Source organism: Macaca mulatta, chromosome 16, assembly GCF_049350105.2.
Source record: "Macaca mulatta isolate MMU2019108-1 chromosome 16, T2T-MMU8v2.0, whole genome shotgun sequence".
In the NCBI taxonomy this organism is placed as follows: Eukaryota; Metazoa; Chordata; class Mammalia; order Primates; family Cercopithecidae; genus Macaca; species Macaca mulatta.
This window is the reverse complement of record NC_133421.1, coordinates 84,465,086-84,488,616: the sequence shown is the minus strand read 5'-3', so window position 1 is coordinate 84,488,616 and position 23,531 is coordinate 84,465,086. Positions and strand designations below refer to the sequence as shown.

The following is a 23,531-nucleotide window of genomic DNA, read 5'->3' as shown; positions in this document are numbered from 1 at the left end:
CAAGGAGAATGATATCCATCCCTCCATGAAGGAGAGAGTGCACCCGAGAAGAGCCTGGGGTGCCCAGCTCCCCACCATCACCAGCATCTCCAATATCTCCACAGGAAGGTGGTCTGGGGTATCTGGCTTCCCACGATCACCAGCATCTCCAAGATCCCCACAGGAAGGGGATCAGACCCCGGTGAACTGTGACCACTCTCGGTCTGCTTGGCTCCCAGAGGGGTGGTGTCTTAGAAGACATTTTCACCTAAAGTGAAGAAGCTCAAGTTCTTCAAAGGAGTGATCCTTTCCAGCCCTGCTTTCTGGAGACAGTGGAGTCAGTGTCCCTAATAGTCACCCACTGCCGCCCACCAAAATGCTTACAAGACGAAACTAACACCCCAAGTGCTGCTGGTCATCATCTTCCCTCTGGCTGGAAGGAGATGGAGTGGGCTGCAGATTCCAACTGGAACTTAGACTTTGATGAAATTCAACAACACTCACAGTTCCATCTCAGTTCCCTCAAAAAAGGGGAAAGAAGACAGAGGGGCTGCTTCCCTGGTAGAAAGGGGAGACAGGAGGCCGGGCATGGTAGCTCACACCTGTAATCCCAGCACTTTGGGAGGCCAAGGCGGGCAGATCACCTGAGGTCAGGAGTTCAAGACCAGCCTGGCCAACATGGCCAAACCCCGTCTCTACTAAAAATACAAAAATGAGGCAGGCGTGGTGGTGTGCACCTGTAATCCCAGCTACTCAGGAGGTTGAGGCAGGAGAATGGCTTGAACACAGGAGGCAGAGGTTGTAGTGAGGTTGTGGTAAGCTGAGATTGCGCCATTGCATTCCAGCCTGGGTGACCGAGCGAGATCCTGTCTCAACAAAACAAAACAAAACAAAACAAAACACCCACAAGAAAAGGGAGACAGGAGAAGGAGGGGCTGAAGAGGGCTGCAACAAAGGACAAATGTCCTAAGAACTTTCTGAGCAACGCCACACCAAAACTAACCCATGGGACAGAGAGTGATGCGCAGTTGCCCTCGGCACCAAGTGACAGAGAAAGCACCTGGAAGGGCAGCCGTCAGCCGACTGCTGATTCCCAGGAGAGGGCCCCTCCCAGCCCTGCCTCCTGAGTGAGACTTGAAAAGTGGGCAGTGTCCCATGGAGACAAATGCCAGTGGCCGAAGCAGCCAGCAGTGACCAGGGAAGCACGCAGGCGATGCTTTTGTTCTCATCCTGGAGCAGCAAGGCGGCTTGGAACCGAAGTGGGGCGGGGCAGGGGAGTGACACTGTGACCCGCTGGCTTCCATGAACACTACTGAGGCAGTGGACTAGTTGGTTACTACGTGGGCAGTTCTCTAAATGTGTGCTTATTTCTTTCCCTCTAAAAATATGAGGCTTTTTTGGTTTTGGCTTCCACGGTGTAGTGAGATGGAGTTTCTAGAGCCAAGAATTCGGGCACCGGCAGCTTTCTCTTCACTCCAGCTGTCAGCTCCCAGAGTTTCAACATGGGAGGCCAGCAGGTCCACCCTGAGCCTTCTCACTCCAGGGCTGGGGGCTGACGGGGATTTCTGTTAAGGTAGCAGGGCACTTCTCACACAGCAGCACTTCTCACACAGCAGCAAGCCTTGAAAGGTTGAAAAGGGCTACGCTAAACGCACAGGGACCTGTGGGGGCTGACCACGGAGCATTCGGGCTTGGAGTGAGGAGGGCACAGGGGGGCTCATCTGGGCGGAGGTGGAGCACACAAACCGCACAGCCGAGCTCCCTAATCCTGGAGGTTATTTCAAGCGATAGAAGAAAGGATCCCCCAGACTCCAGGGCTGCTCTTGGTGGGTACAAGGGGTTAAGAGTTAATTGGGGTTAATGGTAACTCAGCATGAACCCATCCCTAAATGGGAAGTGAACTTTCAACACGTCCTTGAAGTGTAGTGAAGAAATGTTCAAGGATTCTATTTTTATTTCTCAAGTGGCTGTGAACGTTTTGGTTTGGAAGTTTTTATTTTCTCAACTTGAATTACAGTATCTGGGGATTTACCCACAGGAAGGTGAGTTCTGAGGCAGTGTGGGTCAGCGGAAGGACCACAGGCTTCAGGGTCATGTGGCTAGGGTGGGATTTGCGTCCTGATGTCCCTGCTACCTGTGAGACCCTTCAAGTTCCTGAACCCCTCAAAGCATGAAGCGTGTGCACAGAAGACATTCAACAGACATGAGCGCAGCTTCCTGACCCCCTGTGTCAGCACACACCAGATCATCACTCCCGTCCAAACACCTCGGTGGGGAACGCAGCACTCCTGAAGCCAAGCAAGGAGCTCCATCCAAAGAAAGTAAGAATGTTGTCAATACTATTCTTCGTTGTTTTTTTTTTGTTTGTTTGTTTTTGAGGCACTGTCACACAGGCTGGAGTGCAGTGGTGCGATCATAGCTCATTGCAGCCCTGAACTCCTTGGCTCAAGCGATCTGCCCGCCTAAGCCTCTGGAGTAGCTAGGACTACAGATGCATGCCACCACATCCTGCTAATTTTTTTTTTTTTTCAGAGATGGGGGTCTCATTATATTGCCCAGGCTCGTCTCCAACTGCTGGCCTCAAGTGATCATCTTGCCTCGACGTCCCAAAATGCTAGGATTACAGACGTGAGCCACCATGCCTAGCCCCAATACTATTCTTTTCCTTTTTCTTTTTTTGAGGTAGTCTCACTCTGCCGCCCAGGCTGAAGCGCAGTGGTGTGATCTTGGCTCGCAGCAACCTCCACCTCCCAGGCTCAAGCGATTGTCCTGCCTCAGCCACGTGTGCCACCACGCTTTGCTAATTTTTGTATTTTTAGTAGAGACAAGATTTCACCCATGTTGGCCAGGCTAGCCATGAACTCCTGACCTCAAGTGATCTGCCTGCCTCGGCCTCCCAAAATGCTGGGATTACAGGCCTGAGCCACCATGCCTGGCCCCCGATACTATTCTACTATTCTTATTTGACTTCCATGAGGTCCACCCAAGTTCAACTATGGTCCAAATGCGTTTTTTTGTTTGTTTGTTTGTTTTTTGAGACAAGGTCTCGCTCTGTTGCCCAAGCTGGAGTGCAGTGGCGTGATCATGACTCACTGTAGCCTTGACCTCCTAGGCTCAAGCAATCCTCCCACCTCAGCCTTTTGAATAGCTGAGACTACAGGCATGTGCCACCAGGCCTGGCTAATTTTTGTATTTTTTGTAGAGACAGGGTCTCACCATGTTTCCCAGGCTGGTTTCAAACTCCTGAGCTCAAGCAATCTGCCTTCCTTGGCCTCCCAAAGTGCTAGGATTCCAGGCTTAAGCCATGGTGCCCGGCCCTAGTACTATTCTCATTTGATTTCCATGACCTCCGCCCAAGTTCAACTACAGTACAAATGCTCATTACGACAGTCCAAGTTCTTCCAACCAAACACAAAGGATCATTCACCGTGCAGAAGATGTCTGCCAGAGAAAGAGAGCAGAAGCCATGTCAGAAACCATGTCGGCAGCCTGTGTGTACCAAATCCCACGAACCACTGTCACGGCTTATTTGCCAAAACTCTGTGACGAGAGGCACCATGCCATCTAGAGGAGGTCATCCGAATTCTGCAGATGACTGCACTTTCACAAGGAACTATATAAGGATGAGCTTCCTAAAATGTTCTCAACAGGGCAGGGGGTGAGCAGCGCCCCTCCTGAAGACCAGCCCAAGAATGGGCTGATCCAGAGCCTGGGAGGGGATGGGATTTGTGCCAGGACAGGCTGTTGGGTTCTAGACACCAACCCAAGCATGACAGACAGTGCCAATCTTTCCCCCGCTAGTTCTCAGATACTGTGTACCTGATGCAGAGTAAGTAATGAGGACAGGCGGAGGCCGGCTGCCTCCCTCAGCGCACGTCCCTCTCTGCAGCAGTGATTAGTGTCAGCCCAACATCTGCCATAAGGCACTGTTTGAACAAGTTACCATGGTCCCTTGTCCCTGGCTCCCCCGATCTTCCCAAACCCTTCAACTAGAAGGTCCTTGGGATATGCCTGCTGAATAGACTCCAAGTTTGAAAGATTCAGGTGATGACTGAAGATAGAATTGATGGCTGATGCCCAGATGACTTGGAAGAAGTAGGTGCCCCTTGTGCATTAGAGGTCAGCTCTATGCATCTTGTCATTGGGTCACCACCTTCTTCAGTAGAAAACCATGGCTGCTCACGCCAAGCTGGTAGCCTCATTCTGAATGAGTGAGTGGAGAGATGGAAGATCTATAGCTCTTCCCAAAGGTGGGAGGACACTGAGCCTCCAGGCAGAGTCAATCATGAGCCAAAAATGAAGGTCCCAGCAGGGTGTTCTAAAGCGGCCACCAAGCTACAAAGCAGAGAAAAGAAACCAAATCCACGCAGCAGGAGCTCAGCAACCAGGGGCTGCTCGGGAGGAAAGACCCGTCTCTCTGTCCGGCTAGCGCAGATAAGAATGAACTCTGGGCACCCTCTTGGTACAGGTACAGACTGGCCAACAGTGGGGCGCCTATGCTACCTCTGCTCAGATACTTGTGCAAATGTTATTTGACTCTGATGCTGGGGAGCCTGGAAGAATGATTTCAGGGAGAAATAAACCAGGGGAAAGGTGGATGGATGGTCTCTTTTATGCAATGTTCCCCCCTTGGACCTGGGGGGCCAGGGTTCTCAAGCAGCTCTGGTGCACCGCCTGCCCGAGCTGTTGCAGGTCCAGAACACCACCTCCCAGGATGCAATGTTAGCCTGTTTGTGGCTGGGAAGGAGGCAGCATGAAGGGGATGTGTGAGAGCTTCCCGCACAGAACTGAAGCAGCACCCGCTCTGGGAGCCTGGCCATCCCATGGCAGCTGTGACGCAGGCTGCATGGGATGAGAGCTCCTTGGACTCCCCTGTGCTGGCTCCGAGAAAGACAGGGAGAGCTGGACAGCTCGGGACAGTCCAGAGCCACTGGGGCATCGCTCACGACTCCTGAGGAGCCTGGGGGAGTCTGCTCTGAGGCTCAGCCCTGTCAGCAAGGAGACAACCAGAGGCATCTGGAAGGCAGTTCTTGAATGTTTGACAGCTGAAAACCTTCCCAGGTCCCTTCCTCAAACCTCTGCTTCCCCCTTTTTAAGGCAAGTGGAAACAGAGCCAAGAAAAACCCACATCACTTCCTTTTCTGAACCACCTCCTCTGAACACTCCGTACCCCTACTTAAATGACATGCCGAATTTCTTAGTTAGAGACCTGAGGTTTGTAACCTATCTTTACTGGAGCTCTGGGAGGCAACAAAATGAGCATCTTCTCTCTAACCCCTTGATGGTAAAAAAGGAACATCAGGAAGCTTCCTATCAGGCGGAGTGTGGCTCATAGGGGCCCGTGTGTGGGAGGCATGTGGGGGAAGGCGCCACCCGGGAGGGAGACTACTGCCATGACCCACTAGGGGCTCCTGCCGCATTGGGTGGGCAGCCTGGCTGTGACTTGCCAGGAAACTGTGGCCGCTGCAGGAATGAGCCTGTGTCTGCCCAGAACACATGCTGTGGCCCCCAGGCAGCAGACTCCACCCAACTTTGGAACCAGGAGGAGTCCACACACCTGGTAATACCCTGCCTATTATCTCCAAGCTTCCAGCTGGGAGCTGGTATTAGGCTCACACTGAGGGGATGCTGGTGGCAAGAGCCCAGCCCCTGAACGTGATACCTTTCTCTACCTTCCCAAGCTCTCCAAGCTTCCCAAGACACTTGAGACTGATGTCTGTCATTCTAGAGAAGGCTCTGCCCCGGGGCAGGGAAGACTAGGCTCCGAACCAGCAAGTGGACTGGCACTGCCAGGCACGACCAGAGTGCCCAGGCAGGATGGCATCTTCCAAGGCGAGCTCCTCCCTGCAGACACCTGTGCCTTGGTGACTGTTTCCACTTTAGAAAACTGAGGTTGAGAGGGATTCATTTGTCCCAAACCTCACACTACTTGGATGCAGCAGGGATTTGAACCAGGCTATCTTTAGTCAAAGCCTGGTCCCTCTTGAGAGCATTCAACTGCCTCCTTTGCTTACACCCTGATGGAAGGGCTGTCTCCTCTGCCATCTATTCTGTGGCTCCCTCAAGGCTGGCCTCAAGGCTGGCGCCTTCAGGGCAGGAGGACTGGGCTGGCCCAGTGGCCTTGCCTGGCCTGGCTGGTGCTTCCCTCACCCTCTCACTGGAGGACAAGTTGCCTGCCTGTGTGGGCTCTTTCTCAGCTGAAAAACCAGATGGTACCCGATGGTGGGCAGAGTTCCAAGTATTTGATGCCAGAGCTGCAACCTTTGTGGTTTGGGGGGGAGGGGAAGATAAATATTGTGGAAAACCCACACAGTCATTTGCCTAATCATTATGAGCCATCAGGGTTTATAGAGGACAGCCCGGCTCCTCACAAGCCTGACGGAAGGCCACGGAATCCAGCACCTGCACATCCAGGTGAAAAGACCATGGGTTCTGACCTTGACCTAGGAGAGCTTCACAGATGTTACGTGAGGAGCTGGGGTGGGGCAGAGGGTGCATGTGCGCGAGGCTGTGGGACGTGAGGAACAGACCTGTCTCTGGAGCTGGCGCCTACTCTAATCTGTCACTGTCCAAATTTCAGATGCAAATTGGTGGTGGTAGAGAAAGAGATGGGTGGCGAGCCGTCTGTGACTTCATGGCAGTGGACGGATTCCAGCTGCTCCCTTCTACTTCTGCCCCCCAAAGATGGGGTGTCCTGGCCCTTGCGGAGGGGAAGCTTGTCCTGGCAGCGAGGACCAGAGGATGATCCGCCCGCTGGGAAAGGAGGGGCTGGCTGTGCGTGGAGTCTGTCTCACCGGAGCAGCAGCCACTAGCTGTGGTGGGCTCTGGCCATCAGCAGGCCAAGGCCCAGGGGAGGGATGTGTGCCAATGCCCCACCACAGGCCCAGCAGTGGTGTCCACCTGTAAGCAGTTTCCCTTATTCCAACCTTCGGGGAGCAACCGCACTGTGACGGGCCACGCTGGCTCTAGACGGAAAGGTGAACGAAATGCAGCCCGTGCCCTAGAGGAGCTCACAATGAGGTCAAGGAATGGAATAATCATAAAAGCCCAAATAACGCCATGGTAAGGGGTGGGGGAAGAGGGGCCCTGAGCTCAGTGTGGACTAGGGGAACGCTTCTCTGACTCCAAAGCAAGGCACAGGCATGTGGTAGGCCAGAACATGAAAGCACTCGATGTCTGGGGATGACACTGGTGGCGGGGTGGGGGGTGTCTGGGGGAGAGAGAAGGCTCCAGAATGAGACTGGGGCAGACCATGCCATGTGAGGGAGTTTAGACTTTGCTTTCTGGAGAGGAGCTTCTACAGGGTTTTAAGCAGGGAGACGGCAATCAGACTGACCTAGAATCAGGGTTGACACAGGAAACCTTCATGAGCCTGGGGCAGTTCTGCTGTGAGGGGCTGGGTCTGCACACCAGGGTGGGGGCTGTGACGGGCTGTCCCTTGTCATGGAGCCCTGGGGCCGGACACCCCTCCTAACATGATGAGGTTTTCAAAAGGGACTTTGATCCTTTGAACTAGGAGCATAGACAGGGATAGGCGGAGATCAGGGAAGTTCATTCCCATCCTATTGGGACAGAGGAGTGAAAAGGCCATCCTAGGCCCTCCCAGGGAACCTGATGGGAGACAGAGCAAGGGATGCCCACTTTTCAGGGCAGGCTCTAGAGAAGCCTTTCTTCCTCATGGCAGGAGGAAAATGGGAACTGTGAGGAAAGACAGGGCTCTTCTAGAGGGTTTGGCAGTTCTGAAGAGCATGATAATGTCTCTTCCGGGCTCTCCTTGGCTGAGTTAACAGATGCAAGGACCAAAACTTCTCTGGGCGCTACGGGTGTGGTTTACCGGCTATCATGTTTTAGCTTTTGAGATCTCTCGACAAAAACAGCTCTTTTAGTATTTATGCTGGACGTCAAGGAGGAGGGAGGGGATGGGTACACGGCGTTCTTCTCCCTGGCGGCTGTGCCTGGAGAGGCTGGGCCTGGGTTAGCCTGGGTCACAGTATACCACTATCTTATACCAGTGAGAAGGCTGGGGCAATCCTTGCCTGGCCACATAACTGCTGGGGGCTGGGCTACCACTGCTGGGGCCAGGCTAGGGGTCAACTTGGTCCTCACAGGTCCTAAGAACAAGAGGGCGTGAGAGGAACAGGTGGGCTGTGCCGTGAGTGACAGAGGATGGGGGACCCTCCGGGCCATCAATCTAGCCCCTCAGCTCCCTTGGGAAAAAACACCCACACCTCCAACCACCTGATTCTGTCAGGAATTGAACTGCTCAGAACATTCAATGGTGGCGATGCATGTGCCCACAGGCCTTGGAACCCAAGGCCGCTTGCATCTCCAGTAACCAGCTGGCATCTGATGGCTTTTGGTGCCCAGAGGCTTGCTGTCAATCCCCCGCCCTGCCCTGGGAACAGGAGGAGGCAGTGCCGTCGCCCTCTGCTGCCCGGAGCTTGTGCGTCACTCAAGGAGAGGTGCCAGGTGATCGCTTGAGATGCTCTCGGCATCTTCCCTTCCTCGGTCCATGCTCTTGGTGCAGGAAGAGCAATGGCAGTGGGAACGCTCCAGCAGGAGCTGGAGGAAGCGAGGGAGGGAAGGAAGTCAGGTGCCCAGAACACGGGTGCCCTGCAGAGAGGGCTGCACAGGCCCAGCTGGCTCCACCCCTTCTCTGCTGACGTCTGGCCTCGAAATAGACCAGGAACTGAGTAACCTTGGAGGCGGGACGGAGGGGAGACGGCACATCAAGCTGGCTGATTAACAAGCTGTGTTGAAATGGATTTGAGAAGTGACATCAGCAAGCCCCCAGCTTCCTCCCTAGTCGGGGGTCAGAGTGAGACGTCCTCTCCGGGGAGCTGGCATGCTGTGGGGTACAGAGCCCCCAACCAGCAGCTTCAGAGGAAGCTACAGGGGAAGCCTAGAGCATCACCCACTAGGGACATGGGAGGTACCCATCAGCCGCAGGTGACAAAGCAGCCCCGAGGCAGTGGGCGTGCAGAGCCCCTCTTCTCTCTAGCAGCGCCTTAGGTGTGGACTCCAGGATGTGGCAGCACCAGGCCAGAGACCTGTGGATGGCCCAGCCCCTCTCCTTTCCCTGCAAGAGGCTGGCACGGGAAGACCCTGACAGCTGTCTCCACCAGCTGTGGGAAGCAGTTCTTGAAGGAAGACCAGAGTGGGCCTCTCCCTGGGAAACCTTTTATCACTTCGAGAGGTCTGCACCAGCAGGATTTCTCAAAGGGAAGAGCACACAGAATTCTCCTCAGAACTGGTTGGAAATGCAGATTCCTGGGCCCCATGGCCTTCGAAAATGCTGCATCAGGCCTGGCGCAGGACCCAAGGATCTCCATTTTTATTAAGAGCCCAAAGGCATTCTTGCGCCAGTGGTCGGGCAACCAGATCTTGAGAAACACTTTCCCGATCCAGGGGAAGGGGACCAGCTGGGAAGTGTTCCCAGAGACCGTTCACCTGCCTCTCAGGTGAAGCACAGCCTCCCTGCAGAAGTGTGGGAGAAGGTGCCACAACTGCTTGGACATCACAGACTGCAGAGGCCTCCCGGCCTCAGCCAGCACCCAATACCCGATACAGGGCCCTGCATTCTCTTCCCATCAAGGTGTTCAGAAAATATCTCAATCCATGGTTGAAGGAAGTTCTTGCCACAGCCAAACTACACATGCCCCGCGGAGGCTCATGACCGTTCTAGAGTCACACTCACATGGGGTATCTGCTGCCGCAACCCCAGTGCCTCCTTTGTGCCTGAGGCTTATGAAAATGTTCCTTGGTCCACTGTCATCGAATCCACAAGACATCTGGGCTTATGCTAATTCATCCGATATCATCATTAACGTGCACCCTAACCGTTCAGCTCTGTGTAAGGGCCGTCCCAGCTGAGTCCCTTGCACCTCTCTGCTGGCTGTAAACCCTCTGGGGTTCTGTGGCTCCTCTCCTCAAGGCCAGGGTGCACTGCAGAGCGCACACTCAGCTATTTCTTCTCTGCACACAGGTGCTGCTTTTGAGCCAGTGTGCAGGGCCAGCACTGCTGGCTGCGACACCGGCCACACGGAGGATCATGGCTATTACTTTAGAGTGAGTGCTTTATTTAATTAAACAATTACTGCTAGGGCCCTGGAGTGCTATTTAGAAAGACATCAGGTTCTGCTTATGATATGCCCCCTGTAACAGAGCAAGCATCGTTCAGGGAATAGCACAGCCTCACAAAACTTGGCAGGGCCACCACAAATGCCACAGACTGATCTACAGGATAAAAGGAGTAGACAGACACGGAGCAGAAGAAAAACAGTGTGGTATATACAGTTTTCATTTTAGTTAGCACAAAATATTTAAGAACATTCCACGTTACTCTCAAAATACTGGGAGGTTGCTAGATTCCACAGACTATGGAGGTTTTTTGGCACATTTTTTTGTGAAATGAAGAAAAAAATAAAAAATAAAAAAAGGTGGCAGGGAGAGATCTGAAATCAACAACTGGGATGTACCCTTAACAAATATAATAAAATTACTTTTAGTTGTTTGCCCAGAAATGGGAGTTCTGGAAGCAGAGGGGGTGCAGAGTGTGGGACGGACTGGGCCGTTGAGCTTTGGGAGTCTGCCCAGGGCTCAGTTTCTCCAGGGGAATGACGGGAAATGCGTGTGCACACACGGGTCAGTGGCCAGGATCAGCCCAGGTAGCCTGGGAAGCGAGGCACACCGGGTTTTTATCCCTGACTGCACCACTCACAAACAAGGAGGGCTCAAGCCTTGAGCTCAGGGTCTGACTGGGATCAGTATGAGACCTGCAAAGAAACAGTCCTGAAAAAGCTCAGCACAGAAGGTCCCCAGCAGGAATGGATACTCCCCCACGGAGCCCTACTTGGAAGCTTCCCAACCAAATTGGCCTGTGCACAGGTGTGGGGCTCGGGTATACACTTATCAGGCTCCACGGAGCTCTCCCAGCTCAGGGATGTGGATGGGGAGAGGGGAAGGGGCATCACTGGTTACTTCTTTCAGGTGGGCTGCCTATGATATCCACCCTAAGCCCTGTCTGCCTGTTTCTCCAGCAACATGAACTGGGCTTTGGGGTTCTGCACCTTTGCATATGAATACACGGATACCTCCCTTTACACAAGAGAAGGGATCCTAAAATTGTTTTATAAATGCTTAATTTTCACAGAATAACATTTTAAATACACTAGGGAAACTAACTACTTAAGAGAAATCTGAAGCAAATCCTTCTGTAAAGTAAGGAATCACTTTGTAACAAGTAACTACCCTCCCAATTTATTTTATACCTTTGGATTTTCATATAATGGGGTTCCTAGGAGTTAAGAATGGTGGGTGTGTGGGGGTCAAGGTCATGGCAACAGATCATTTCCCATCTCCATTCACTTCCTGGGTAAACTGGTGAATGGGGGTGGGGTGAGGGATGAGCAACCAGGTAAGTTACACTGCCGTTTTCCCCACATGCCTGGGAGTAAAACTGGGTTGCTGTGGGCAGGTGGTCTTTGCAAGGCTATACTCATTATTTTACAGACAATGGAGATGGGGTAAAGAAATATGGTTTAGGCTGGGCGTGGTGGCTCACACCTGTAATCCTAGCACTTTGGGAGGCCGAGGTGGGTGGATCACGAGGTCAGGAGATCTAGACCATCCTGGCTAACATGGTGAAACCCCGTCTCTACTAAAAATACAAAAAAAATAAGCTGGGTGTGGTGGCAGGTGCCTGTAGTCCCAGCTACTCGGGAGGCTGAGGCAGGAGAATGGCGAGAACCCGGGAGGCGGAGCTTGCAGTGAGCCAAGATTGTGCCACTGCACTCCAGCCTGGGCGACAGAGCGAGACTCTGTTTCAAAAAAAAAAAAAAAAAAAAAAGAAAGAAATATGGTTTAGGCTAAGCACCCCAAATCCAAAAATCCAACATCTGAAATGCTCCAAAATCTGAAACTTTTTGAGCACTGACACGATCCTCAAAGGAAATGCTCATTGGAACATTTTGGAATTTTGGATTTGAGATGCTCTACTGTAAGTATAATGCAGACATTCTAAAATCTGAAGAAAATCTGAAATCAGAAACACTTCTGGTTCCAAATATTTTGGGGAAGGGATACCCAACCTGCACATTCTACCAGGGCCAGAGACACCCCACTGACATCCTGTGAAGGGGCTATGTCAGTCGCCAACTCAGAAGCAAGAACGTAAGATCCCATCACCCCTCAGGACCTTGACGGAGGCCCACGAGCAGCTTCTGAGCTGGGGAAGGGAGTGGTAGGGGAAGAAGCCAATGCCTGCTGTCTTGTGACCCTGAGTCCCCCAGTCTGGCACCTGTACTGAGACCATGGAGGCAGTGGCACAGGGGACTAGGCATCGTCCTCTCAACTGGCGCACAGGTATTGGCCAAGATGGGGACAGGTCATGGGGCGTGATGGATGGTGGGCATAATGCCAGTCAACCGAACCCACGTCCCTGAGAGTGACATTAAAAACAGTTAGCCGGGCGAGGTGGCGGGCGCCTGTAGTCCTAGCTACTCGGAAGGCTGAGGCAGGAGAATGGCATAAACCCGGGAGGCGGAGCTTGCAGTGAGCTGAGATCCAGCCACTGCACCCCAGCCTGGGCGACAGAGCAAGACTCCATCTCAAAAAAAAAAACAAAAACAGCAACCCTCTCACTGAGCAGGAGGAGAAAGCATGGGCACTGGGGTGAGGGTGAAGGAGGCAGCCACAGAGTAACTCAGGGAGGCGTCACCCAGGTGTCCTCAGCAAGGTGAGGGGATGGGCTGGGGCAACTCGGGGAAGAAAGGAGGGACGGGGGTCTTGCTCAGACAGGAGCAGCAGTGGTGGAGGAATGGGTGGGGTGGTGGGGGCTCACGCTGTCCCTGGCTAGGAGTTAAGAGAGACAAGCTGCAATGTGGGAGTGAGTGACAGGCAACCTGAATTTCATTTAGGGAGGGCTGGGGTAGGGGGATGGAAAGCACATGGAAGGACAAGAAGCCATTCCTGGTCTAAGATATATAGACAGCTCCTCAGGAAAAAAAGCAAGCAAGCAAGAACAACACAGGCCTGTCCCTGTATTATTGATTTCCTTGAAAAAGAAAGAGACAAGCTAATCCTCTGAGGTCACCATTTCAGTCTGAGCACGGTCACTGCCTGAAGTTAAGAGTTCACCCAGCATTAGACTCCCAGCTCTGCTTGGGTAGCGGGTATGGGCATGTACATTTCTGGGGTGTGGGGAAGAAATGCATTCTTCCTTGAAACCCAGTCTCATGGGATGACTGCAGAAAGCTCAGCATGTACGGGACACACAGGACCCGGGACACGCATCTTAGGGGCTCACAACCCCACACCAAAGCTGGCTGAAGAAATCTTGAAGGCTCACCGAGTCCAGCTCCTGGCGGTGGTGGGCATGGGTTAGAACGACTGCACTCAGCGCACATGCGGTGCCACCAGGTGTGACGGGCATCTCTCCACAGGCGAGAGGGGAGGAAAGAGTGAAAGGCAAAACAAACCCGACCTTTCTAGTCTCCAGAACTGAATGAGGAGGAACTGACAAGAGGTGCGTTGGGAGGGAGAAGAAAGAAAAGGAAAGGAAAGAAGATGGACTTCGCAGGTCACCCCAGTGAGCCCCGACATGGTCACCATCCTATTAAGGAGGCACCTGGATGTCCCTGACCCTGGAAACAACACCCTTACCCCTCCAGGTATCCTGGAGTCTCCTCCTGACTCGTCTTGGTTTGGTGTGAGGCTGAGTCCTAACTCACATGAACCAGACGAGAGGGTGGATGTCGCCCAGGAAGGGACACTCTTGACAGGCTGTCTGCTTTCTGGACTGAGGGTCCTGCATTCCGTTTCTAGATGGGCCAACCCACTAGACTCCTCCCAGAGACAGCTCGCTTATCCTGTCTACGTTTTTGCCGGGCCCTACCCGGGTCACCTTTGCTGTCTGACTGCGCTTCACTCCAATCCCGTCAACGCTGCACAAACCTGGGGGCAGTGTTCACCTGTGTTCTACTGGAGTTGTGCTCTGGGGGCACCCTCATGTTGAAAGCAACAGGAGTGGTGCCTGGGAGGCAGGCGGCACAGTGTCCCCAGAGTCTCCAAGTCCGGTGAAGTCCCTGCTGCTCCTAAACCTTGTTGCTTCACTAATTTTCCTTCCTCACTGGTCCTGAAGGCCTCAAAGCCACCTCCTGCCCCAGCACTGGTAAGAATAAATATTCAAGTGAAGGCAGCATTGACCCACTTATTAGCAGATGCCACAGCCCCAGGGCACAGTGGCTGACGCTAGAAGAACAGAGACCATGGCAGGGGAAGGAAGTGTCCTTGGGAAGAGGCACTTAATTCCAACACTACTTGAGTGCCCCGGAAAAGCTGGCCTTGCTATCTAGGAGTGGGGGCACCAAGGCAGACGGGGCATCAATCAAGTCGGTGACAATGATGGGCAGACGTGCAAAGGTGCTCACTCACCAGGGAACATGCTCAGCTGTGTCACCCCAACTGCCTGAAAACGTCAGGCTCCCAGGGCTGATAACAGGTGCCCTGTGCCCCGGCCTGCACATGGCAGTGGGGGCCACCCCCAAAGCGGAGCCTATGGAACTGAGTCTTGGGCAAGTGGAGCAAGCCTGTGTCACCAGGGCAGGACAGAGCTGAGAGGCCAAAGAGCTGAGCTGCTGTCTGTCTGCTTCAGCTCCGGGATCCCAGGAAGCTCCCGTCTGAGTCAGTTTCCCCTCTGTGAAATGGGATGACACTGTGTACTTTACTGTGTGGCTGGGGGTCAAAAGTCACTGGTATGCGCTACACCGATGCAAGGTAAACCGTGGGAGGGCGGGGCACTCATGGCACGCATGGCACTGCCAGGCGGGCACATCACTCCCTCTCCACCCTCACGAAAAGGATATTTTCTCCTTGAGTGGTACTATTTTAGGAGGAAGCCATTTGGTTTTGAAATGGGGACTGCACACCATTTTAAGTGTTGCAAACGGACAAAGGCCAGTGTTGCCATGGGAGAGGGAGCCAAGATGGAATCGTGGCAGAGCGAGAGAAAACAGGGCTGTAGCGAAGGCCTGGAAGGACCCTTGACCCTTCCGGTGTCAACGTGAGCCTGAATCTGAGGCTGATCTCACCCTCTAGGAAGAGAGGCTAGCAGACAGAAATCCCCCTGGCCCTCCACTTCTTCAGGAGGGTGTCTGGAGGGAGCTTGGGAAGACTCTCTCTGTCACAAGGGGTGGCAGGTACTGGCCAGGCACTTGCAGGCTGTATCCCTCTCCTGAGTCACCTGTGCCCTGGAGGCGGATCTCACAGCTCCTGTGTTCAAGGCAGGATAGCAGGCCAGGGTGACCTTGTCCTGTCCCAGGGCAGCCAACGAGGGGCCCCCTGCTCAACACGGCCAGTTTGCGGCCGGGTCTCCAGCCAGGCATCAGCTCCACTCTGCCATCTGCGCTCCCGGCTCTGTTCGGCCGGGGCCTGCCGGGCCACCTGCGACCCAGCAGCATCTGTCCACCTGTGAGCGGTGGATGCTGCTTACAGCGTTCTTCCTAACGGTGAGAGGCTTTCAGCACCTGGGAGTCCCCACTGTCCCCTCTGACACTGCTTCCCTCCGACTCTCTATAGGAGGGATGGGTCCAGGCAGGGGACAGGAATATCGGCTGGGAGGTGATGCAGGAATGAGGAAGTGCAACAAAGGCGCTGGGCAGTGCCCTTGATCCCAGGGGAGAGTGACACACGCCTGCGTCCCAGACACTTGGGACAGTCTGAGTCCCAAACAGAACTGGTTCATACGCAATCCTATCACCTTGCCAGGGGCCCCTGGCCCCTTCATGCTGTAGAGGAAGGAATGAAATGCCAACTTCTGACTGTGTTGCCTACCAAAGCCGGAGAAACTGCAGAAAGAATCCTGAGATGTTCCCTAGCCTGGAGGCAAGGTTACCCGTTTGAAAGAGCTGGAGCATCTCTCACATTCCCATTTGATTTTTCAAAAGAGCAGGAGGGTTGGGTGGGTGGGGGCCTGAGAATCCAAGGTCAGCTGACAGTGGATCCTGATGATCATCTCCATGGGCTCTAATAACAGGGCCGAGGTCACCGCTGGCTCCAGCTGCAGTGGCCTGCTGGGACACCCCAGAGAGCCCACTGAAGCAGCCAGTAATTCAGGGGACCTGCGCCCCATGACACCCTGCTCTGTGGCTCCTCCAGGGAAGGAGAGGGAGAAAGTGACTCCTATCAGCTGTAACGGGAAGCACAGGATACGGACAAGGGTCGTCAGGCGCAAGGAGGGGGGTTGGAATTTTCCACTGGTGAAGGTCAAGGGCTTTGGGAGGTCACTGGGAGCTGCTGGTAGAAGCATCTCCCTTTTTGTAAGTAATCACAATGCTACACACAGGCCAGCCCTGGAGACAGTTACTACAGCAAGGATTCTCACTGTGCGTGTACATCTCAGGAGCATTCCTGGGAAGACACAGAAGAATCGCTTCCAGACGACTTTCTGAAAGTTAGACCACAATATAAAAGTCTGTATCTCTGTCCCCCAGAACCACTGTTGTAGAACAGCAATGAAGAAGAGGTTATTAGTAGGCCCTTTTAAAAATGCAGGCTGGGTAGGGGCTTCATGTACCTGAGACAAACAAGATCTGCGTGCAGAGTAGGGAGGAGTTTTCAATCTTCCCCTGACCTACTCGTTGCCTTGCTGAACACTTTGAGTGAAGTCTGGCTGGCAGCAAAATCAGAAACAGTTGGTGGTAAAAGGCAGCGTGGCGTCCCTAGAAGGGATGGACAATCTTCTGAAACAGAATGACCAGGGGGCAGCGGGTAAGGACAGCCTTCCTCCTCTGGGGCCCAAGGGGCCAGTTGATGGAATCTAACTCCCCTGACCTTTACAAAGACACGCAGGGATAAGCCCTGCAGGTCAGACTTGGGAGGGGAAGATGCCATCATCACTTGCAGGAGAGCTCAGGACTGAGGGAGGACACCCACATCTTTGCCAACCTCTTCCGCCAGTCACTCTGCCCCTTCCAACTCACTGAGGGAGGGGAAGGGCCTGCAGAGCAAAGAAAGCACCAGAGTTTGGGGTCAGGGGAACAGCAGGCTACTGTTCTGCAGAACCTCACACCCTGGGAGCCACATGCAAAACTGTGAAGTGACTTCTGAGACAATGCCAAGGCCCATCTGCCTTGATTTCTCCAAACTGGGTAGAAGAGCCCATGCAAACCAAAAGCCTCTGAGCAAACAGAAGCCCCCAGCAGGGGACTGGGCTATGGGGGAAGGATACTGTCACTGGCCCAGAAAAAAAAAGGCTCTCGTGGGCAGTCAGGGTCTCCACTCCTGTTCTGCGGCCTCTGCTTCCTGTTTTCGTGGCTTTTGCAGGCTCTGATGACAATTAGCTCTATGAGTTATAAGTGCAATATCTGGGAGACGAAGGCAGTAATTAATGCCCGTCTGTTTTCCTGAAGGGTTCCTCCTGTTCGGTCAGAGAGTTACTGAGATCCAGGGAGGGAGGCTTCCATCATGTGGAAAGTTTATAGGAATAAGTGAGGGAACCATTTAACAAGGCAAGAATAATGCTTCTAAATAATTTATCAGGCAAATAGCAGCAGCCAATATTCCCAGCGCGTAGTATCCGTTTTGCTGGTGGGCGGGGAGTTTGCCTGGCACGGTCTTTAGATTCCAGCAGCCTCCCTAGCAAAGACCCACCAGACTGGCTCTGCTGTGGCTGCTCTGCCCTGAACATCGGCCACCGTGTCTGTCTGAGCCACTCAAACCCCATCCTCCATCCCCTCCTTCTGCCCATCCACCCTGCTAGAGATCCAGACGGGGCCTTTCACTTACTAATACCTCTGCTAATTTTATCAATCATGGTTTGTTGAGTGCGAAGAGGCTAACGAGCCTCAGCTGTGCTACTAGTGCCTGGGCTCACCCCTCCGGCTGCCATGCTGGTGCCTTTTCCCGCCCCAAGGCTGGGGGAGGTAGAGAAGGGTGCCAGACAATTAACCTGCTACCAAATTCCCACCAGACCTGCAACGGAGGAATCAGGGACGCAGCTCTACAAAAAGACAAACTGCCAGCCACAGATGAATGTGCAGAAGAAACACCGACCATCAGCTGACTGCTCCAGAGATGCAGAGAGGAAAAGCAACCTCTCCACAGCCCAGGCCATAGGGCTCCTGCAGCACGGCTGTAGAGTGGGACTAGGAGGGCAAGAAAAACCATTCAGTGTACCCTTGGGGTTAACAAATCCAACCCCAAAGAGCCTGCAGGGCCTGTGGAAACCTTTCCTCAGATAGGGATAATGAAGTCGGGAGGCCAGCTCCCTGAAAAGCTTGGCTGTCTCTTGGTCCCTGCCTCCCTGCTCCAGATCAGCCAAGTGGCCACGTGTCACACTGTGTGTCACCTAGCACACCTAAATTTATGTCAGGGCTGAGGAGGACCAAGAGGAAGCAGAGAATATTAACAGATACTGCAACAGTTGAAGAAAAACATTTCTGAGTCCCGCCCCCAAAGTAGGCAGAGATAAATAACTGTCTCTGGTTTTGTATCTTATTATCCAGGACCTGTCTGGCATATTATTCAGCTCCCTGCCCCCCGCCAACAGCACAAAGCAATCAAGAACGAGCCTGGAGATTCATCGTCTTCTCTTGTCCGCTGGGAGGATGAGAGGAGGGAAGATAGGAAGAGAGTGGGCTGACCCTTCCCTATCTGGAGAGGATGTTTATGGCCAGACCCAGCATCGAACCATACGCTCTTGAGCTGGCCAGGAGTAAGGTCAAAATATGGAAAGTTTCTGGAAAAAATGAGATGTGGCACTCCTGGAGAACTCTGCTGAGGGTGGTCCTAGAGCCTGAGCTCAGTTTACAACAGTCACGGTCCTGAATCTGGCTATGACCTGAGTGCCTACTCCAAACCACGCTTGACTTTGAGGCCTGCTGCCAGGAACCTTGGGGGCTAGACTCTTAGTGACGCGATCCATTTCTGCTTGGGGCCAAGGCCCCGGTGCTTAGCCAGAGTGTGGAGAAGGGTAGACCCTCCTCTCTGGGGAAGCGATTCTACCTGGAAGTAAAGGCACTTCAGATGCCCTCAGCTGCCCAGGCCGGGCTGGGGCAGGGGCCACAGAGGCACAGACACTCACCAAGTAGATGCGGTAGGCGTCCACTCGGCGCAGGGGCCCCCAGCACCGGTCGGTGTCATTGTATTTGGTGTCTGCTTCCACACCGCAGGAGTCGTTGCCAGCGGCGCTGCTGATAAAAAGAATGACAGCAAGCCCAGGCTCAGCGAGGCCGCCTGGCTGGGCTGGGGGAGACAGAAGCCACTCCCTGCACAGCTGCCTGAGCATCAACAATCAGACTTTTCACAAAGCACTTTGCGGGATGCATCTCTGAGGACGCGCCCTCCTTGTTCCTGCAGCACCACTTCCCAATGACTCAGGAGCCCTTGGTGGGAACCTAGTGGGGCAGGGAAGGGGACAGTGACATGAGCTAAGGACAGACAGCATGGCTGGCTGTGGTCTGTGCAGAAAAGGGCCTGGGCATCTGCATTCCCTAGATGCAATGAACTCACTTGGCATGGTGCTTCTCCCCTGGACGCTCTGCTCTGACTGGCCGAGGAAGCCCCTTTGGCTACTGCCAGCCTGGGGATCAGGAGGGTACTCACCAGGTCACCTGCATGAGGGAGAAGGGCACGGCAGCAGCATAGATGGCAAGGTCCCCATACAGGTAAACGATGATGCAGAAATAGAACAAGTTGACCCCCACTGAAAGAACACAGCCATCAGTCAGGCAGCTACAAAGAGATGTCTGCATGTTTGTTTTTTTTTTTTTTTTTTTTTGACTAAATCTCTACCTCTTTCATAGCTTTCAGTTCTCTGAGCTGTTAACTTTCTACAAAAAGTGGAAAAATGACCCCAAAGTCCTATTTCTTTTTCTGGCTGGCTACACTGTGATGCTGACAAGAGACAGATCGGCTCATGACTCTCACCTGAGAGGACTCAACAAGGCTGGGAGGCTCAGAGAGATTTTGAAGCCAGATAGGTGCACGATGAGTGTGAGGCTTGGCATGGCCAGGGAGTGAGGAGGGAGGAGAGATGCCCCGAGTCAGGAGCCTGACCCCCGGGGTGCATCAGGGCTGGTGGCCCCCTCTGGTGTCAGCCAACACCGGGCTCTAAGACAAGAGATTGCTACTAAAAGAGTTGAAGCAAAGAGAAGTTGACAGAAAATAGCCCAGCTCTCTGAAGCTGGGATCCAAAGGGCAAAAAGCCCTGGATTTCCAAAGGCCAAGTGCCTCATTCTGAATCTGACTGATCCCAAGCACGTGGTGGTCTGGTGTGCTGGGGAGATGGTGCTCAAGACAGGCCCATTTCCTTCTTACGGGAAGCACTCCCAAGGGACAGCAGTGATAGTGCGTGACACTGACACACCCACTGCAGAGGCGACATTTGTCCCCTCCCACTCCTGCAGGAGGCTGAACGAGAAGCTGGGAACACAGGGCTCTAGTCCTAATCCCATCAGACTTGTTTCAGGACCCCGGCAAGTCCATGAACGTCTCCTAACTTGTGAGGATAAGAATCCCACCTGGGCCATCTTCCATAAATGATTCCAGATAGAAAAGCCAGGTGCAATGGCTCTGAAAAGAGTGGCAGGGCCCTACGACCTAAGGGTTACTGCCCAGACAACCAGTCTCCACCCTTGCTCAGACTGAGGCTCACGTTTTTGATGTCACTGGTCTCAAGCTGCTGGTTTCTCTGAGAACATAAAGAAAAATGAAGTGACAGTTCCTTTTTAATCCTGGTGGCTCAGAAAAGCCTGCAGGGTCCCCAAGGGAAAGCCTAGGACATGTTACTCCTGGGCCATGTGAGGTCAGCTCTGTTCCTAGGAGTCTGGCGGGGAAAAGACTAAGAAAACGTGATCCTCAAGGGGACCCAGGAGGCCTCAGCACCCACTTCTTGAATATGGCATGTCCTTCCCTGACATGTCAGATAGCCTGATGTCCAAGCTTAGTGGCCTCTGGGGTTAGCCTGTCACTCAGGCCCGGGCTCCAGGTACAGCCTGCACTCCAGCTTGCTTTCTGCTCTGAGGGGACACATTGTCCCCCACCCCACTCCCAGCCTTTCCTCCACCTGCCAATGGACTCTGGCTCTGTTTACAAACTGCCATTGGCCCTCCCTGGTCAATAAACTTCATTACTAGACACAAAATAAGGGATCAATGAACTTCCTGAGAAGACATCAATGGCCAGGCCCGCATTTCTGATGACAAGAAATGAGCTGGGACTCTAAGGGAGCCTCCTATAGAGGAGGCAGCCCCACCAAGGGAGAAGATGACAATCTGGCAGCCTGTGACTCAGGAACGGAGCAGAGCGGAGGTTTTCAGCTGGGGTGATTTTGCCTCCCAGACCCTACTGGGAACATGTGACAATGTCTGAGGACAGTTTTGACTGTCATAAGTAGGAGGTGCTACTGGCAACTAGCAGGCAGAGGCCAGGGATGCTGCTCAGCACCCTACCACGCACAGAACAGGCCCACAGCGAGGCATTCCCCAGCCCAAACATCAACAGGACTGAGCTGGAGAAACTCTGGGGTAGAGAAGGAGACTCCCTCTAAGTGTGAGGCTGGTCTCAGACAAACGTCTTTATTTTCCATTAGATTTGGGCAAATTAAGAGTCTAGTCTGTGGTGGGGGGAAAAAAGGCAAAACTGCTGGTTCCCAGAATTCTTACAGAAATCAGGGCAGATTGCAGAACCCGAAAATGAGAAAGGAGGTTTAAAAGGCATGCGTCTTCCTTCCAATGTGCACTTTATTTTAAAGCTTGCATTTGGAAGGGGACTTTGCGTGGCTGCCAGGAGGAAACGCTTATGCTTGCTCAGGCTGGTGAGACGGGAGGGATAGAAATGGAACAAAGGAGAAGCACAGATGTGGGCTGAACCTGACCAGTTGGTTTTGCTGAATTCTGAAAACCCTCTGTGAGGCCGGTCCAGCAGGGAGGGTGAACCAGGCCCTAGGGCTGCCTTTGGCTGATAATCACATTGCTTCGCCAATGACAAACTAAATGCTTAATGTCCTAAAAGCAGTCAAGGAGATTCTAGTTCCTACAGTCCCCCCCGGCTCTAAGTTAAGTGCAGTCACATTTAAGACTAGAAAGAACTGGTAGGGCAGCCCACTCGACAAATGGGGCTTTGACAAAGGGGCAGAAAATCTTCCAAGACAGTTGCAAGGGGAAGGATGAACTGAGAATGTGACTCTCAATGAAATGGAAATAAACAGGTCTGGGCATTGAAAACTAAACTCTTTTTTCTTTTCTTTTCTTTTTTTTTTTTTTTTGAGACAAGGTCTTACGCTGCAGCCCAGGCTGGAGTGCAGTGGTGTGATCTTGGCTCACTGCCACCTCCGCCTCCCGGGTTCAAGTGATTCTTGTGCCTCAGCCTCCGGCATGGCTGGGACCACAGGTGTGCACCACCACGCCCAGCTAACTTTCATATTTTCACTTGAGATGGGGTTTCACCATGTTGGCCAGACTGGTCTCCAACTCCTGGTCTCAAGTGATCCGCCCGCCTCCCAAAGTGCTGGGATTATAGGCATAAGCCACCGTGCCCGGCCACTAAACTCTTAAATAGCTCATATTCCAAAAGAACCAGATTTGCCATGAGACATAAGATGTCGCTGGAACACCCAACAACTCAACCCCAGAGTTGGGTGGCTCCCTTATGGTTGTAGCCAGATCCCAGGAAGGAGCAGATTCACCAGCACACTTTAGGGCTCCGGTCTCACTTGGCAAGCCTGGGTGTGGGCTCCTGGCGCCCTCTGCCGGCCACTGGGAAACCAGACCCAGGCGTGCGTGTAGCAGATCCCATCGCTGTCAGAAGGTGTTATTCTAGACAGAATCGGCCAGAAGAGGGCAAGGTCAGAGGCAATCAAGCAGGAGGTGCAAAACCATCAGTGGCCTCCATCAGCTTCCTTTGCAGGAAAAGGAAAAAGCTTCTTTTGTAGCTGCCTCAGGTTCCTGACCTCCACTGGAGCAGCTGCCTGGGGCTCCTGACCTCCGCTGGAGCAGCTGCCTGGGGCTCCTGACCTCCGCTGGAGCAGCTGCCTGGGGCTCCTGACCTCCGCTGGAGTAGCTGCCTGGGGCTCCTGACCTCCGCTGGAGTAGCTGCCTGGGGTTCCTGACCTCCGCTGGAGTAGCTTCCTTGGGTTCTTGACTTCCACTAAAGAAGCTGCCTCTTTGTTTTTAATGCCCACAGAGAGGGAGGAATCGAGGAAAACAGGTCAGCAAGGTGGCTTCCAGGTGCTGAGGGAGCAGCTCTACCACCTGCTCTGCCCCATGGTCTGGCTGTCAGGGTGGAGCCCTCATTACAAGGGCGCAGGTCTGCAGGGAAGCACCAGCTCCCCATTTCCCCACACCCCACCCCCAAAAGAACTTCTACCTTTATTGAAGAACATGGAGGCCATTTGTCCCATTTCCACCCGGTCTGTGATTTCAAATGGGTTGGGAGATCCACGTTTCTCTGTGGAGCCAAAAGAACAACAAAGAGGAAGTGGTTCTTCACGGGGAGAGCTTCGGAGGGTGGTGTGGACCTCACTGAATTATTTAAACCGTGAAATCCCCAAGTGT

The 23,531-nt window shown here is 53.4% G+C and overlaps 1 protein-coding gene and 2 long non-coding RNA genes across 7 annotated transcripts in view; 2 read left to right on the top strand and 1 right to left on the bottom strand.

The window, feature by feature from the left end:
- Nucleotides 1–23,531, bottom strand: part of TMEM104 (transmembrane protein 104) — a 64,782-nt gene that overhangs the window by 25,371 nt on the left and 15,880 nt on the right. For 3 of the 5 annotated variants that reach the window (XM_077972684.1, XM_001089622.5, XM_077972686.1), the window contains exons 6-8: nt 23,344–23,424; nt 19,582–19,681; nt 19,061–19,169 (exon numbers count right to left, since the gene is read on the bottom strand). In XM_077972684.1, coding sequence (XP_077828810.1) covers nt 19,061–19,169; nt 19,582–19,681; nt 23,344–23,424 — 290 coding nt within the window. The remainder of the gene's footprint in view (nt 1–19,060; nt 19,170–19,581; nt 19,682–23,343; nt 23,425–23,531) is intronic. The other 2 variants (XM_077972685.1, XM_015120280.3) reach the window with 1 other exon arrangement.
- Nucleotides 1,177–6,287, top strand: LOC144335931 (uncharacterized). Its single transcript, XR_013407224.1, has 2 exons — nt 1,177–2,300; nt 2,512–6,287. It is a non-coding gene; the product is annotated as an uncharacterized LOC144335931 (long non-coding RNA).
- LOC144335927 (uncharacterized) lies at nt 6,291–10,502 on the top strand. Its single transcript, XR_013407220.1, has 2 exons — nt 6,291–6,393; nt 6,560–10,502. It is a non-coding gene; the product is annotated as an uncharacterized LOC144335927 (long non-coding RNA).